The sequence below is a fragment of the Trematomus bernacchii genome, unplaced genomic scaffold, assembly GCF_902827165.1.
Source record: "Trematomus bernacchii unplaced genomic scaffold, fTreBer1.1, whole genome shotgun sequence".
NCBI classification, from domain to species: domain Eukaryota; kingdom Metazoa; phylum Chordata; class Actinopteri; order Perciformes; family Nototheniidae; genus Trematomus; species Trematomus bernacchii.
In genome coordinates this window covers 25,779,157-25,796,364 of record NW_022987739.1, presented here as the reverse complement: position 1 = coordinate 25,796,364, position 17,208 = coordinate 25,779,157, and the positions used below count along the sequence as shown (strand labels likewise).

At 37.4% G+C, this 17,208-nt stretch overlaps 2 protein-coding genes across 4 annotated transcripts; both read right to left on the bottom strand.

Annotated features, from left to right (window-relative positions):
- Positions 1–1,881: 1,881 nt before the first annotated feature.
- Positions 1,882–4,942, bottom strand: LOC117495860 (CD209 antigen-like protein A). 3 transcript variants are annotated; one of them, XM_034147433.1, is made up of 7 exons: positions 4,861–4,942; positions 4,280–4,452; positions 4,117–4,206; positions 3,738–3,908; positions 2,775–2,917; positions 2,448–2,557; positions 1,882–2,202 (listed from the first exon to the last, which is right to left on the bottom strand). In XM_034147433.1, exons 2-7 carry the CDS (start codon positions 4,347–4,349, stop codon positions 2,073–2,075), a joined length of 714 nt encoding a protein of 237 aa, XP_034003324.1. In that variant the 5' UTR covers positions 4,350–4,452; positions 4,861–4,942; the 3' UTR covers positions 1,882–2,072. The 3 variants fall into 3 exon arrangements, with proteins under 3 accessions (XP_034003324.1, XP_034003326.1, XP_034003325.1); XM_034147435.1 differs by having other exon boundaries at positions 4,280–4,402; positions 4,861–4,941; XM_034147434.1 differs by having other exon boundaries at positions 4,280–4,446; positions 4,861–4,890.
- Positions 4,943–7,796: 2,854 nt separating this feature from the next.
- LOC117495865 (CD209 antigen-like protein C) lies at positions 7,797–11,134 on the bottom strand. The gene is made up of 6 exons (XM_034147447.1): positions 11,026–11,134; positions 10,864–10,953; positions 10,581–10,727; positions 9,757–9,899; positions 9,418–9,539; positions 7,797–9,172 (listed from the first exon to the last, which is right to left on the bottom strand). The coding sequence occupies exons 1-6, from the start codon at positions 11,093–11,095 to the stop codon at positions 9,040–9,042; spliced, it is 705 nt and encodes a 234-aa protein (XP_034003338.1). The 5' UTR covers positions 11,096–11,134; the 3' UTR covers positions 7,797–9,039.
- Positions 11,135–17,208: the final 6,074 nt, after the last annotated feature.

Below are 17,208 nucleotides of genomic sequence, written 5' to 3'. Positions count from 1 at the left end.
AAACCACCCAGTCCGGATCCGTAAAGAAGACGAGTGGAAGACGGCTTTCAACACCCCTCTGGGCCATTTTGAATACCATGGTGATGCCGTTTGGACTCACACATGCCCCTGCTTTATTCCAAAACCTGGTAAATGTTGTCCTTGGGCACATGTGTAACCATATTGTTTTCATATACCTTGATGACATTCAGATTTTTTTTTAAATGAACAAAATGAGCATGTGAACCACAACTGTTTTGGAGAATCGCATGTTCGTTAAAGCAGAGTAGTGAGTTTCATGCTTCTACAGTTTCTTCTCTCAGCTACATCATGGCCAAAGGACAAGTAAGAATGGACCTGGCCAAGGTGAAAGCAGTCCATGACAGGCCCAGTTTGGAAAGCTGTAAGCAACTACAAAAGTTCCTGGGTTCTGCTAACTTTTACAGAAGGCTTATTTGCAACTATAGCCGCATTGAATGCCCTCTAACAACTCTCACTTCCCCTTCCCGAATGTTTAGGTGGATACCTGAAAGAGTCTTTTGCTGAGAGTTAAACAATTAGAGACAGTTTAAGACTGACTGGCAATGAAATATTCTGTTAAATAGAGATACATAAACGTAACCATAAAGGTAAATAATAATGGCAGTTCTTGATTCATTATTTTTGATAGTTTTTATCTTTTGTAACAGCTTAAATGTAACATCTGGATTTCAACAACATTTCAAAATACTTACATTTGTTCATGATTACATAAATACACAAATAAACTATAAATGACCTCCTTAACAAAAAACAATTGACACTTGATGAAGCCAAATACCAAACAGTCCAAATCAGTTGTGTGCATTTCACTTTTTGTAATTCCTCTGAAGCATTCTGTCTGCTGCTGATCATAAACATACAACGTTTAGAGTTATTCACGTTGAAAAAAAAATAGGAGGTGGTAGTCACAACCAATTATTGCTTGAATTGAATAATATTCAAACTGTATTGATCCTGTATAGATTTGTTTTACTGGTTAATAAAAGAGAAACTACAGTAAAAGAGAATACCATGACATTGTTGTGAAAGCGGGGATCTTAATTATAAATGCTGATAAACACAAATGTCTTTCCTCTGAAGTACTCTGTCTGCCGCTGATCATAAATATATAAAGTTCACATAATTATTAAATTAAAGATAACTTTCAGGGAGGAGTTGTTCACTTTGAGAAAAAAAGGTGAAGTGGTAAAGCTGCTTTTTATCTGATAACAGCAATTTGTTGAAGTGGAAGAGCTTTATCTTGTCAGAGAACATGTAATACACCCACAATATATTTTTACGGTTTTTATCTTTGTATGCATGCTCAAAGAAAGTTGCTATTTCCTGATCTAGCTATATCTAATTTGCCCATTTACTAAAGTTCTGTAATTAACTTCAAATAAAAGGCAGTTTACTTTTAAAATGAAACATGAGCAAATCCTGCAAATCCCAGATTATTATTGTGATAAACATACATACATTTTTGTATTAATTGACAGCACTAGTTCTTACAGTATGTACAAAGTGGCTGGTACCTATGAATGTTAAATACCTACAATAGATTTGTAGTCACATGGCCACAAGAGCTCATTGTTAGGAAACATACTGTGTAACACACAGGCTATTTTACATATTTGAACAAGTTAGACCAATGCTGAGACTAGAGTATTGTTGTATATTTCTGAATTATTCAATAATGTTTGACAGTTTTTATTCTTCTTATTTTTATCATATTCTGCTCAATAAGGCACCTTCAATATTATAACTTTCAGGAACTGTAGGCTTATCAGCAGATGTTTTTAGGAAGCTGTTTTTATGTTGATGGGTAAAAGGATTAATACAAATACTAATTTAATTGAGGCAAATAAAAGTTGGCAAAAACAAATTAAATGACTATTTATTTATAACTGATATATATTATCAGAAAAAAAAAATTGTGATTTATCAAGTCATGAAACGCAATTCTTATTCATGAAATGAGGCATTTTGAATAGTTTTAAATAACTCAATTTAAAATAAATTGTAAAAGCATGATTGCATGTTTGGTATCCAAACAGACACCAATGTTAAGCTTATTTCTCACAGATCCAATGCTGATCGTTCTTACAGGCCTTGTCGTTCCAGCTTTGGGAGTGATCAATACTCCATATTTCTGCACAGTCCTCTTCGTCAAAATTATCAGGCTGTCCTGGGCTCCAAAACCTAACAGGTATTACAGGAAAAGAAGATGAATTAAAAGATTGGACATCAAATACAAATAACTATAAGTAATACAGCCATGTTCTTTTCTTAAAACCCAAATGAGTCTTCTGGTGAAATGGGCAGACACCCTACGTTTAAATGCATCCTGTGTGTTGTGTTAACTCCCATTACAGAAACATGTGAAACATTTAGAAAGGTCACAACATAAACCAGCATCTGTATTTAAAACCAAAGTAAAGCCTTACGTCAGATTCAGATTCAGTGGAGATCCATCCACCCATTTCCAGGTCCCCTCCTCTTCTCTGTCACTCAAACCAATCCAAGTGTTTTCCTTGATCATGCGAGTGATGAATTCCTGTTCACATATTAAAAATGCAGTTTACTGGGATGGACATCAACATTCAGATAACTTTTCCCTTTTTACGAGCTCAGAAATATGTAATCAACACCATTGTTGTGATGTAATCATTATAGCTGATAGACACATTTGCTAGTATATGTACAATAAAAACATTATTGATTGATAAAAGCAGGAGTTATACAATCACAAGTGTTAAAGCAGCACACATTACCTGTTCTTCCTCACTGTCTACGATCACCAGATGTGCTCCTTCGGCTCTGCAGTCTTGTCTGCTTTGTTCCCAAGAAGCTTTCTCAGTAGAGAAGAGATAACAGGAACAACCAAACTTCCTCCATCCTTCAGGACACGTTTTCTCTGTAAAAGTTTTAAGATCTTGTTGATTTACTGCTTTAACTGCTGAGATATGGAACTCTTGAGTGCATTTTATGTCACTTTTGTAATAATAATGAAAAAACATATTTATTAAGCATTTTTAGAGGGATGAAAAGAGATCATACATTTCATTGCAAAACAACTATTTCTCTCTTTTTTGGGATTGAAATAACTGTTTCGATGTGATCTAGTCAGGCACCACAGCACTGAGACTGATCTTGTTAAAGTCTTCAATGACATCCACTTAAACACAGACAGTGGCAACATTTCGGTGTTAGTTACTAGACCGACTGGAAAACTGGGTCTGACTTTCGGCAACAGTTCTACATTGGTTTGAAACCTTGTTATCCTTTATTATTATTATTATTATTATTATTATTATTATTATTATTATTATTATTATTATTATTATTATTATTATTATTATTATTATTATTATTATTATTATTATTATTATGCTGCAAATATCTGGAACAAACTACCTCTAAGTTCTTCTTCCTATTGCTTATATTAAAAGTAATTTAGACAAGGAAACTGGCCATAAGCATAGTTTACAGAGAAATATAAATATGGTGGGTGAAGAAAAATAAAACAAACTATAAATTAAATCACTCACCACTAAGTCATTAAAAACTAATTCTTAATTATCATTAATGAAAAGCGTCATTCTGTAACTATTTTATGAAAGGATCAATAGTCAGCCTTAGAATATCAATATTGAGGTATTTTATAAAACATATTATGATAATTGATATCTTACACATACTGAGCCCTATGCAAACCCCCCACATGAAGCACTTACTCAAACACTCCACCTCTCTGGTCTTTTCAGTGAGGCTGACATTCAGCTGGTTGATCAGCTGATCTCTGGCCTGGAGACGCTCAGTCAGGTTGTCTCTCTCTTCAGTCACTGAGGACAGGTCTGCTTTGACAGCGGAGAGATCTGCAGCTGCACCACCTACTGAGTTATGATCTGAAATGAAAATAGATGTTTCTTAAATTACCTGATGCAATCATACTGACACAAACCAAAATGAACGTTTTCCTATTTTGGACCTAGGATAAAAGTAGAAAAAAAAAAGATATTTTTGGTCGAATGTGCATCTTTCCGTGCAGAATATTGCTCCTTAAAATCACACGTTCAAAATGACATTATTAAACGTATTAAAAGAAAGACTCACAGTGGACAGCGAGGCCGATGAGTCCAGCCAGCAGGAAAACACCCAGCAGCCCCAGCCCGAGAACAGACGCTCTGAGAAGTCTCCTGGGACCTGAACACAGAGAAGACCAGGGAGTAATACAGTAAATCCAAAATACACAGTGCGCTCTAACTGACACTCTTACCTTCTTGTATTGTTGATGAGCTTGAGCTTAGGGTTTTGACATCGTCAACATCGTCATAGACTTCCTCCATTGCTCATGGGAATGCCAACTCTTTCCTAGAAGGTCAGCTCTGCAGCAAGTATCCTGAAGTATGTGACGGTGTGGTTGCTGGTTTGAATTTCTAAATGCTTTATCTTTTTGAGGAAATCACACATCATTTGAGGAAGTCACACATCATTTGAGGAAGTCACACATCATTTTATATAAAGAATATCAGGAAATACTAACTTTATTAATATGACCATATTAAAAAGCACAGTGACAATACAGATTTAAGACTGAAACAAATGTGATAATCATGTCCATTGTGTTACATAGAGACATATAATCTTACAAAGCCATAAAGATTAATAATATTCAAAATATTCTGATCCTGTAAAGATCTATTTTACTGGTTAATAAAAAGAGAATAGCATGTCATCATTGTGAAAGCAGCTACAAATGATTTTTGCCGTGAAAAGCTGACGAACTGGCACAGATTTAAAGAATATTATTCTGTTAATGTAATGTTAATTTCTGAAAGTTGAGACAATTTAAGTTACCTTTTGTTGAACTACTGTATAAGTCTTTCAGTCTCCCTTTCAGCTATCCACTCTCAGGTGAAAGCCGTACTGCAGACGCCAGCGGATGCGCCACAACACCACTTCAAGCCCGGTGACTGGGTAGTGATCAAAGACTTCAGGAGGAAACACTGGAAGCAGCAACGGTTCCAGGGAAGTAGCGTGCCAAGCTACCATCACACGCATCAGAGGGTTGTGTTGTTCAGAGGGATGTGTTCCGGTTCATATACATGTAAATAAAAGTTTTACACAGAAAAAAGTTTTACATATGTATTTCTTTTTTTTTCAAAAACATTTTTAGTCACATGAAAAAAGTGTAACAGTGCATTGCAGCCAATAAGGCATTTTTTTTTTTTTTTTACAAAAGAACCCTTACCCACTTTCCCTCAACCCAGCCCCATCCCACCGACCCCCTCTCCCGGAGCACTGAGGCAACAGTACATCAATTACATACCAAATGATAAATACAATAATTGACATGCACATACAGTATATACAAATACACATACCTGCATACATACATACATGTACACATACACATACACATACACATACTAACACATATATCAAGGGATGTCACACGGGCTGCATGTGTGGCGGACAGGGGAGTAATAATATCAGAATTATAGGCAGATAAAGGGAGAATCCCTACAGCGACACCATATCAGGGGCAAGACGGTCTACATTACTGATCAGTGGCATCCAATGAGCGTACAACTTATCTGAAGAACCCCGGAGAGTAAACTTAATTTTGTCCAACTTTAGGAGAGACATAGTATCACCCAGCCACATTTTAAAAGAGGGAGGTAAAGGAGATTTCCACAAAAGAAGGATTTTTCTACGAGCACTCAAGGAGGTAAAGGCAATGACATTGGTTTGAGTGTTTGTCATGTTGATTTCATCTGGGGGCCTACCGAAAATAGCTACATGAGGGGATGGAGAGATTTGTAGACCTACAATTTCAGAAATACATTCGAAGAAAGATTGCCAGAAGCTAGATAATTTAGGGCACAACCAGAACATGTGAGTCAGGTCGCTGGGGGCCTGGGAACATCTATCACACCTGTCATCCAATCTATCTGGATAAATCCTGGAGAGCTTAGCCTTGCTATAATGTAGTCTATGGAGAACTTTAAATTGTATTAGGCTAAGTCTATTACAACTGTTGGATGAGTTGACGGATCTCAGGGCCTCCTTCCAAAAGTCATCAGAGAAGGTGATCTGTAGTTCCTTTTCCCAATTGGTTCTGATCTTATTAATGGCATACATATGTCTTTTTGATCCACACATATTTGTTTTCCGTTTAAAACCGCATTGTATGCACCCGTCCTCTGGTTGAACTCATGATACCAAGGGTGAACTTGTTCTCTGTTTCAATCTTTGGCTCGGGCCAAATGCATGATTGTGCATTACTAATAGTCACAAGCAGAAGCATAACCCAGGATGTCATTCATTTCTGTTCCTGTGTACTATGACAAGAGTGGGCCTTTATTTTCTGGAAAGCCCCTTAACCCTTGTGTGGTGTTCATATTTTTGTTATTCAGCCAGTGTTCGTGGGTCTGGTGGACCTGCTGCCTTTTTGGGTTTCAATTCAACACCATCAAACAATTGTATGTTAAAATACTCAACAGATGTTTACTTCATCCCAATTACAAGCAATATAATCATCATTTATGGTTAATATTTGTCCTTTTACATTTATTAGATCACATTAATGAATTAAAGTGCTACTTGTTGTTTTGCCCGCCGACAGGCTGGTCCTGTGGCTCGTCTTTTGTTTGTAGCTGATGCTCAATCTCATCCTCTTCTTCAAAGTCACTGTCAGACTCAGAATTCTCAGAAATGTGATCCTCACATTCTGAAACCTCTTCCTCTTCCTCTACATCATCATCAAATGGTTCTCTCTCTTACAAAATCATTTGCAAGGCCCTCTGAGCAGAGAACCTTTTGGCCATCTTGATCAGTTGTGATAAGGACCCAAACTGGCGAAGCTTTATTTATTGTGTTTCGCCCCAAATTTGCAGCTGGGATAGAGTGGGAAAAAAATAAAGATTGGTTTCCGCAAAACATAATGCGGGAATGTGAGAGCAGACAGGTGTCGGTGCCTGAATTTATCAACAATGTTGCAACCTTGTGCGGGAATGGCAGGGACAGAAACACAAAAGTTTCACACACACACACACACACACACACACACACACACACACACACACACACACACACACACACACACACACACACACACAGTACTTTTGACAGATTCTGCACCAATATCTCCACCTTGGTGTTTCAGTTGTGTAAGCACTTTTTTAATTGGGTTGCTTAGGCCATTAACTATTAGTGAAATTATATTAATGTTCATAGTTTAAATTCTGGTGTTTTCTGTGTTGTAACAACTCTCCTTTACACATAGTTCTCCAATCACTTCTCAAAAATGCACCTTTTAGAGCTTCTACACCTGTGTACATAATTTCTATCACCTTTCTTGTATTTTCCAACAGTGTATCCATACTTAACCCTGTACGGGTAAACTCAAAATAATGATAACACATGTGACAACAGAAAAAGAGAAAAAGAGTGCGACTTCCATTTGTGTTACCAAGCACCTAAGGTAGCTGTCCAACATTTTCCATGCATGGAACTGAGCATGGATCCTAGGGTCTGCTAAGACCCAGAGCTGCAAGGTCTTAAAAACAGCCCTATAAAATATTTTCATCTAGATAGTTTGAAAGATGTCTGATGTCTGGGAAATAGCAATAGCGTAGAGGATAAAACAAAACACCATCAATACGTCACACCTCTTAAGTGCTAAAGGTATCCTAGCAACTGTACCAGATAATTATCTATACATCTATCTCAAAGATATAAGGAAATGTTTGTTTGTTTTTCACACTGAGAGTCAAGACAAATTCAAATAAGCTTTATTGAAATGCCCACATTTAAAACACACTATTGCCAAAGCACATTGACAATACAGATTTAAGACTGAAACAAGTGAGATAATCAAGTCCATTGTGTTAAATAGAGACATATCATCCTACAAAGCCATAAAGATGAATAATATTCTAAATGTATTGATCCTGTATAGATCTGTTTTACTGGTTAATAAAAAGAGAATAGCATGTCATTGTTGTGAAAGCAGGGATCTTAATTATAAATGCTGATAAACACAAATGTCTTTCCTCTGAAGTACTCTGTCTGCCGCTGATCATAAATATAAAAAGTGCACATCATTTCAAAGACAACTTTCAGGGAGGAGTTGTTCACTTTGAGAAAAAAGGTGAAGTGGTAAAGCTGCTTTTTATCTGATAACAGCAGTTTGTTGAAGTGGAAGAGCTTTATCTTGTCAGAGAACATGTAATACACCCAACATATATTCATACGGTTTTTATCTTTGTATGCATGCTCAAAGAAAGTTGCCATTTCCTGATCTAACTATATCTAATTTGCCCATTTACTAAAGTTCTGTAATTAACTTCAAATAAAAGGCAGTTTACTTTTTTAAATGAAACATGAGAAAATCCTGCAGTTAAAGTCCCAGATTATTATTGTGATAAACATACATACATTTTTGTATTAATTGACAGCACTAGTTCTTACAGTATGTACAAAGTGGCTGGTACCTATGAATGTTAAATACCTGCAATAGATTTGTACTCACATGGCCACAAGAGCTCATTGTTAGGAAACATACTGTGTAACACACAGGCTATTTTACACATTTGAACAAGTTAGACCAATGCTGAGACTACAGTATTGTTGTATATTTCTGATTTATTCAATAATGTTTGACAGTTTTTATTCTTCTTATTTTTATCATATTCTGCTCAATAAGGCACCTTCAATATTATAGCTTTCAGGAACTGTGGGCTTATCAGCAGATGTTTTTAAGAAGCTGTTTTTATGTTGATGGGTAAAAGGATTAATACAAATACTAATTTAATTGAGTCAAATAAAAGTTGGCAAAAACATATTAAATTACTATTTATTTATTGCTGATATTAGTTTGAAAAAAAAACAAAAAACAAATTGTGATTTTGCGAGTCATGAAACGTAATTCTTATTCATGAAATCAGGCATTTTGAATAGTTTTAAATAACTCAATTTAAAATAAATTGTAAAAGCATGATTGCATGTTTGGTATTCAAACAGACACCAATGTTAAGCTTCTTTCTCACAGATCCAATGCAGATCGTTCTCACAGGACGCGTCGTTCCACCTTTTGGTGTCAGGTTTGATGTGGGCACAGTCCTCTCCTCTATGATCATTATTAGGCTCTCCTCTGCTCCAAAACCTAACAGGTATTACAGGAAAAAAAGATAAACTAAAAGATTGGACATCAAATACAAATAACTATAAGTAATACAGCCATGTTCTTTTCTTAATACCCAAATGAGTCTTCTGGTGAAAGGGGCAGACACCCTACGTTTAAATGCATCCTGTGTGTTGTGTTAACTCCCATTAGAGAAACATGTGAAACATTTAGAAAGGTCACAACATAAACCAGCGTCTGTATTTAAAACCAAAGTAAAGCCTTACGTCAGGGTCAGTGGAGATCCATCCACCCATTTCCAGGTCCCCTCCTCTTCTCTGTCACTCAAACCAATCCAAGTGTCTCCCTCGATCATGCTAGAATTGCTCATCATCGCATCGAGGAAATACTGTTCACATATTAAAAATGCAGTTTACTGGGATGGACATCAACATTCAGATAACTTTTCCCTTTTTACTAGCTCAGAAATATGTAATTAACACCATTGTTGTAACATAATCATTATAGCTGATAGACACATTTGCTAGTATATGTACAATAAAAACATTATTGATTGATAAAAGCAGGAGTTATACAATCACAAGTGTTAAAGCAGCACACATTACCAGTTCTTTATTACTGTCTACGGTCACCAGATCTGCTCCTTCGGCTGTGCAGTTGTCTCTGCTTTGTTCCCAATAAGCTTTCTCAGTAGAGAGGAGATAACAGGAACAACCGAACTTCCTCCATCCTTCAGGACACGTTTTTGCTGTAAAAGTTTTAAGATCTTGTTGATTTACTGCTTTAACTGCGGAAATATGGAACTCTTGAGTGCATTTTATGTCACTTTTGTAATAATAATGAAAAAACATATTTATTAAGCATTTTTAGAGGGATCAAAAGAGATCACACATTTCATTGCAGAACAACTACTTCTCTTTTTTGGGATTTAAATAACTGTTTGGATGTGATCTAGTCAGGCACCACAGCACTGAGACTGATCTTGTTAAAGTCTTCAATGGCATCCACTTAAACACAGACAGTGGTAACATCTCGGTGTTAGTTACTAGACCGACTGGAGATTATTATTATTATTATTATGCTGTAAATATCTGGAACAAACTACCTCTAAGTTCTTCTTCCAATTGCTTATATTAAAAAGTAATTTAGACAAGGAAACTGGCCATAAGCATAGTTTACAGAGAAATATAAATATGGTGGGTGAAGAAAAATAAAACAAACTATAAATGAAATCACTCACAACTAAGTCATTAAAAACTAATTCTTGATTATCATTAATGAAAAGTGTCATTGTGTAACTATTTTACGAAAGTATCAAAAGTCAGCCTTAGAATATCAATATTGAGGTATTTTGTACAAAACATTATGATAATTGATATCTTACATACACATACCGAGCCCTATGCAAACCCCCACATGAAGCACTCACCCTTGCCCATCAAACACTGGAGCCTGTCCACCTCTCTGGTCTTTTCGGTGAGGTTGGCCTTCAGTCTGTCTCTCTCTTCAGTCACTGAGGACAGGTTTGCTTTGACAGCGGAGAGATCTGCAGCTGCAACACCATCTGAGTAATGGCCTGAAATGAACAAGAGACACGTTTTCTAAACAGAAAATACCTCATACTGATACAAACGTAAGTAAAAGGCAGAGGGCAGAAAGTGCATTTGAAAATTCCAAATTCCAAATGACATTAACTTATAAAACAGACTAACAGTAGACTGTGAGTCCGATGAAGACAGCCAGCAGGAAAACACTCAGCAGCCCAAAACCGAGAACAGACGCTCGGGAAAATCTCCTGGGACCTGAACACAGAGAAGACCAGTGAGTATAATAAATCCACAATCCACAGCTCACTCCGTCTGACTGACACTTACCTTCTTTTATTGTTGCTGTTTTTGGGGTTAGGGGTTTTACAGTTTCAACATCGTCATTGATTTCCTCCATTGCTTTTAAAAAATGCCAACTTTTTTCTTTAGGTCAGCTCTGCAGCAGGGACTGCTGCGCATGTGACCGAGGTTGAGGGTTTCAATTTCTAAATATGTTATCCTTCTGAGGAAGTGACTCGTCTAAGATTTGCTGAAAGAAGTTTCTATGACAATCTTCCAGATGATTATCGGACACACCATATTAAAGTTACAGACATTCTCTCTCTCTCCAGACCTCCATGTATATTTAAAGGCTCTTTAGAGGAATACAATATAATTGTTCTGTTTTTATTTAAAACAAATACATGTCATATCATTTTAATGTTGAAGTTTGTCTGCTGCCAAAATTATCTTCCACATCATCCACCACTGAATATTTTAAGTTACAGACCTTAAAAATATTAATTACATGAACACTTACATAAGTTGAGTCTGAAATCTTCTTCATTGGGAATAAGAATGCAGGTATTTCTAAATCAAACTTTACCTTTCAAATTCCTTCCTGGAAATATCCAGCAAAGAAATAATATAAAAGTTAATTTAGTTCTCAGTAGTATAAATGATTTGTGCTTGATGTGTTTTGTTTTCATCAGTCTTTGTTTGTATCGCAGTCACTGCCCAGGGAGTTCTCCTCGGTCAGCACAGCCAGCCACTATGTGAAATATCACTATAAGGAGGCTGTGGAGCAGTGGGATAGTGCACTACACTTCAGATCAGGGGAGAGCTGGTTCCAGGGCTGCAGTCAGCATGTCGTTGTTTCCCTGGGTAAGACACTTCAGCCCATTGGGGATTGCCCACAGTATTGAATGTATGTAAGTGGCTTTGGATAAAAGCGTCTAACAGGTGAAATGTAATGTGAAAGTCTGTGGGATCTTTCAGCCCAGCTTACCAGCCCTCAGAGTCATTAAAGACAGTCTGCCTGTTGCCCTCCGGTAACTCCGGTACAGGACAACACATTCTCACTCCCAACTCGGCCTATGTTGACGTTATGTCAGGGTCCCTGTCGTCCCTTTCCAATGCAAGGGGGGGCCCTTTAGCGTCGAGTTTCAACTAATAGGGAGTCCCATTGACTTGCATAGAGCTCCCTGAACGTTGGTAATAGACGAGTTGGGATCGCGGCGAAATGCTCTCCGCAGATCCATTCTCACAGCGTTTATCAACCTTTTTCTAACTCAATATCAAGCCACACTTATTGTGTTTACTTCTTTATTTTAATTGAATAATGTAGGACTTTTGTTGCCGTCAGTTATGGGGAGAGTATGGGGCTCAGAATACTGAAATCTGTATTGTTTCATCGTTTTTTCCTACTAATTTTGTATTATTTTCTAAACTACACACTGTTATTTACTCAACAATAAGACACTATTATCCTTGTGTTTATTTATTTGTTTGAATGTATAATGTCGGACTTTTGGAGTCCGTCGGGACCGAGGGTCGGAGCAGCTCATTCGAACACAGGAAGCTGTATTTTCAAAATAAGAGTTCATTTTAATATTATGTTTGATAATATATGTTTTATTAACTAGACCACTGGGTCATGTTAAGACCATATTTTCTGTCGGTTTGGTGTTACAAATATAAAAACAATATATGTGTGGATAACAAAATACATCCATCATAAACTAAACTGGAAACAGCAGTATATTTTATTGTGTTAACACTGTAAACCTGAGTGCTTTAACCGCCTAGTGGTTAAAGCACTCATATCTTAACTGATACATATGTATTAAACTCTTATAAGATGTATGTAGATAGAATAAGAAATGTGCAGAATATGACAGTTTAATGGTGGAGGTACACACATATCGATAGATGTCTTGTAATGCACTGTTGAGGAACCTGCGACCCAAGTTTTTCATCTCTGACCTTGTCAGGTATTGAACATTCAATAAATAAAGAACACAGAATTATTAAATATAAAACACAGAATTTGTGTGATTATACTAAATGATTTACAAATAAACACCACTGCATATTTACAACTGGTACACATGCTGCTGTAACGAAAAAATGTCCAACTTGGGATCAATAAAGTATATCTTATCTTAAGACGATCGATGGCTACTGCCATATTTGCAAAATGTGCGTCTGAACCTTGACAAGTGCATGTTTCAGGCTTATCAATTAACAACAGGAGGGGTCACAGACATAAGACCAGCTGTTAAATAAAGCTCTTCTGACCTTAGCTGTGATGTGGGTATATATTAATGCTGCCCATTATGGACACAAGCAATGTTCACCCATTTATTAATGATATGTTTTACATTTGAGTGTTTCCTATCCCCTAAACCTCCAGGGATGTACACAGTTTAATACTGGCAACTTCTTATTATGGGAAATACGAAAACGTCTTTTAAAACTACAATTCCCAGTAGAGACGTGCCATAGAACATGTTGCGAAACACACAATAGCCAGCATGTGTAGTTCTGGGGACGGGGTGGGGGAGGGGGGGACGGGGTGCGTTCAAATCCAGTTTTGGAAAGTCTGCCGTGGTTCCATCCCATTTCAAAGTGATGTTCAACGCTCGGCGTAACCCTCGGCGCACACTCAAACATCCAATCACAGAGCTTGAGGACTAATCATGGGGTTTGTCAAGCGAAGCGGAGAGAATACTTACTTCCGGGTGTACAATTCTCTAAAGCAGCTACTATGAGCTGCTCCGACCCTCGGTCCTGACGGACTCCAACTTGTGTTTATTAATCAAACAAATACATAAACACAAGGATAACTGTGTCTTATTGTTGAGTAAATAACAGTGTGTAGTTTAGAAAATAATACAAAGTTAGAAGGAAAAAACGATGAAACAATACAGATTTCAGTATTCTGAGCCCCGTACTCTCCCCATAACTGACGGCAACAAAAGCCCGAAATTATTCAATTAAAATAAAGAAGTAAACACAATAAGTGTGACTTGATATTGAGTGAGAAAAAGGTTGATAAACGCTGTGAGAATGGATCTGCGGAGAGCATTTCGCCGCGATCCCAAATCGTCTATTACCAACGTTCAGGGAGCTCTATGCAAGTCAATGGGGACTCCCTGTTAGTTGAAACTCGACGCAAAAGGGCCGAGTTGGAAAGTGACGACAGGGACCCTGACATAACGTCAACAAAGGCCGAGTTGGGAGTGAGAATGTGTTGTACAGGAAGCCATGATTTCCCAACCTGTCAGGGAGCCATGGGTCCACGCTCCTGAACGGTATGACGCTGATGTGGGATTGTGTCAGTCTTAAGGCTAAGATTGCTTTCCTCATGGGTCTCCTCGGGGAAGCACTTTGGAGTAGGTGTCAGCCTTGTGGCACTTTTGGAATCGTTTCAGGGGTTCTCAGCTGAGATGTGGAGGGTGTTCGACGGCCAATGAAATCTATTCTGTTAAATAGAGATACATAAACTTACCCATAAAGGTCAATAATATTGGCAGTTCTTGATTCATCCGTTTTGACAGGTTTTATTTTTGGAACAGGTAGACAAAGGACAAATGTTTCATCTGGATTTTAACAACATTTCAAAATATTTAAATGTGTTCATGATTACATAAATACACAAATAAACTATAATGACCTCCTGAACAAAATACAATTGAAACTGGATGAAGCCAATTTCCAAACAGTCCAAATCAGTTGTGTGCATTTCACTTTTTGTAATTTCTTTCCTCTGAAGTACTAAAAAAAACTTGGCCGGAAGGAGTTCGTCACTTTGAAACAAAAAATAGGAAACTGTAGAGTTGCTTTTTTATCTGATAACACCAATTGGTTGAAGTGCAAGAGCTTTATCTTGTCAAATCACTTTCAGTACACCTACAGTATTTATTTTTAGGTGTTTATCTTGGTATGCATGTTCAAAAAAACTTGCCATTGCGTGATCTAGTTATATTATATTTGAACATTTATTAAGTACTGCAACTGACTTCAAATAACATAACTTTTACTGCAAATCCTGCAACACACACACACACACACACACACACACACACACACACACACACACACACACACACACACACACACACACACACACACACACACACACACACACACACACCACACACACACACACACACACACACACACACACACACACACACACACACACACACACACACACACACAGGAAGCAGCAACGGTTCCAGGGAAGTAGCATGCCTTGCTACCAACACACACATCAGAGGGTTGTGTTGTTCAGAGGAATGTGTTCCGTTTCATATACATGTAAATAACAAATTTACACAGAGAAAAAGCGAGCATAAAACTTATCTGGAGAACCCCGGAGAGTAAACTTAATTTTGTCCAACTTTAGGAGAGACATATTATCACCCAGCCACATTTTAAAAGAGGGAGGTAAAGGAGATTTCCACAAAAGAAGGATTTCCATACGAGCACTCAAGGAGGTAAAGGCAATGACATTGGTTTGAATGTTTGTCATGTTGATTTCATCTGGGGGCCTACCGAAAATAGCTACATGAGGGGATGGAGAGATTTTTAGACCTACAATTTCAGAAATACATTCGAAGAAAGATTGCCAGAAGCTAGATAATTTAGGGCACAACCAGAACATGTGAGTCAGGTCGCAGGGGGCCTGGGAACATCTATCACACCTGTCATCCAATCTATCTGGATAAATCCTGGAGAGCTTAGCCTTGCTATAATGTAGTCTATGGAGAACTTTAAATTGTATTAGGCTAAGTCTAGCACAACTGTTGGATGAGTTGACAGATCTCAGGGCCTCCTTCCAAAAGTCATGAGAAAAGGTGATCTGTAGTTCCTTTTCCCAATTGGTTCTGATCTTATTAATATTTTAAGTTACAGACCTTAAAAATAGTAATTACATGAACACTTACATAAGTTGTGTCTGAAATCTTCTTCATTGGGAATAAGAATGCAGGTATTTCTAAATCAAACTTTACCTTTCAAATTCCCTCCTGGAAATATCCAGCAAAGAAAATAATATAAAAGTTAATTTAGTTCTCAGTAGTATAAATGATTTGTGCTTGATGTGTTTTGTTTTCATCAGTCTTTGTTCGTATCGCAGTCACGGCCCAGGGAGTTCTCCTCGGTCAGCACAGCCAGCCACTATGTGAAATATCACTATAAGGAGGCTGTGGAGCAGTGGGATAGTGCACTACACTTCGGATCAGGGGAGAGCTGGTTCCAGTGCTGCAATCAGCATGTCGTTGTTTCCCTGGGTAAGACACTTCAGCCCATTGGGGATTGCCCACAGTATTGAATGTATGTAAGTGGCTTTGGATAAAAGCGTCTAACAGGTGAAATGTAATGTGAAAGTCTGTGGGATCTTTCAGCCCAGCTTACCAGCCCTCAGAGTCATTAAAGACAGTCTGCCTGTAAATGTGTAGGGGGGGTGTACAGTGGGTGGTCATTGAAAATGTGTTCTGATATATGTTCTTCACAGAAAATGAGCCAAGGCCATTGAGTGTGAGTTTGTGGGATGTTTATGGTGCTTCATATTGCATTGACTGAAGTCAGACTGATATTTATTTCAAAGTCAAAGTTATTTGCACCGTTTAACCTTAAAACGTGTTTCACATTCAGAATTTTAAAGGTTTTGAGTCTTTGGCTTTGTCTCTCGTGAGTCGGTTGATTTTGTTAATATTGTAGTTCCAAATAAAAGAGGAAAATAATCAAAAAACTGGTTATTTTAATCCACTTCTTATTGAATTTACAGAACAATACTATACTGTACCCTGATTTATACCGCTACCATGATATAAAACTGCATATACTGTGAAAGAAAATCTTATATCCTACACTAAAATAATCAAAGGTGCTTAAGGCAGTTATAAATGAAACACAAGACAAAAGAAATGTACAAGGTTACTCAGAGAAGCAACACACACCTTCAGCAGGTCAGAAACTGACCCTTTTTGGGCATAAAGGCACTGCATCCTTATTTTATAATAACATGTGACTGTGTGTTCAACTGTGGGAAGACAGCTGTGACTACATTTACCAGTAGAACATTTAGAAGAAGTAGACTTTGAGAAGTTGCGTAATTTGAGATGGGATGATTACTAACATGCAGATAGACTGCTACTCATCGTGACCTTCCCTTTTATCACTGGTCACAATGATGCTATCTCTGTCTGAAGGCGTTGTTGTGGACTTGCATGCATGTGAACA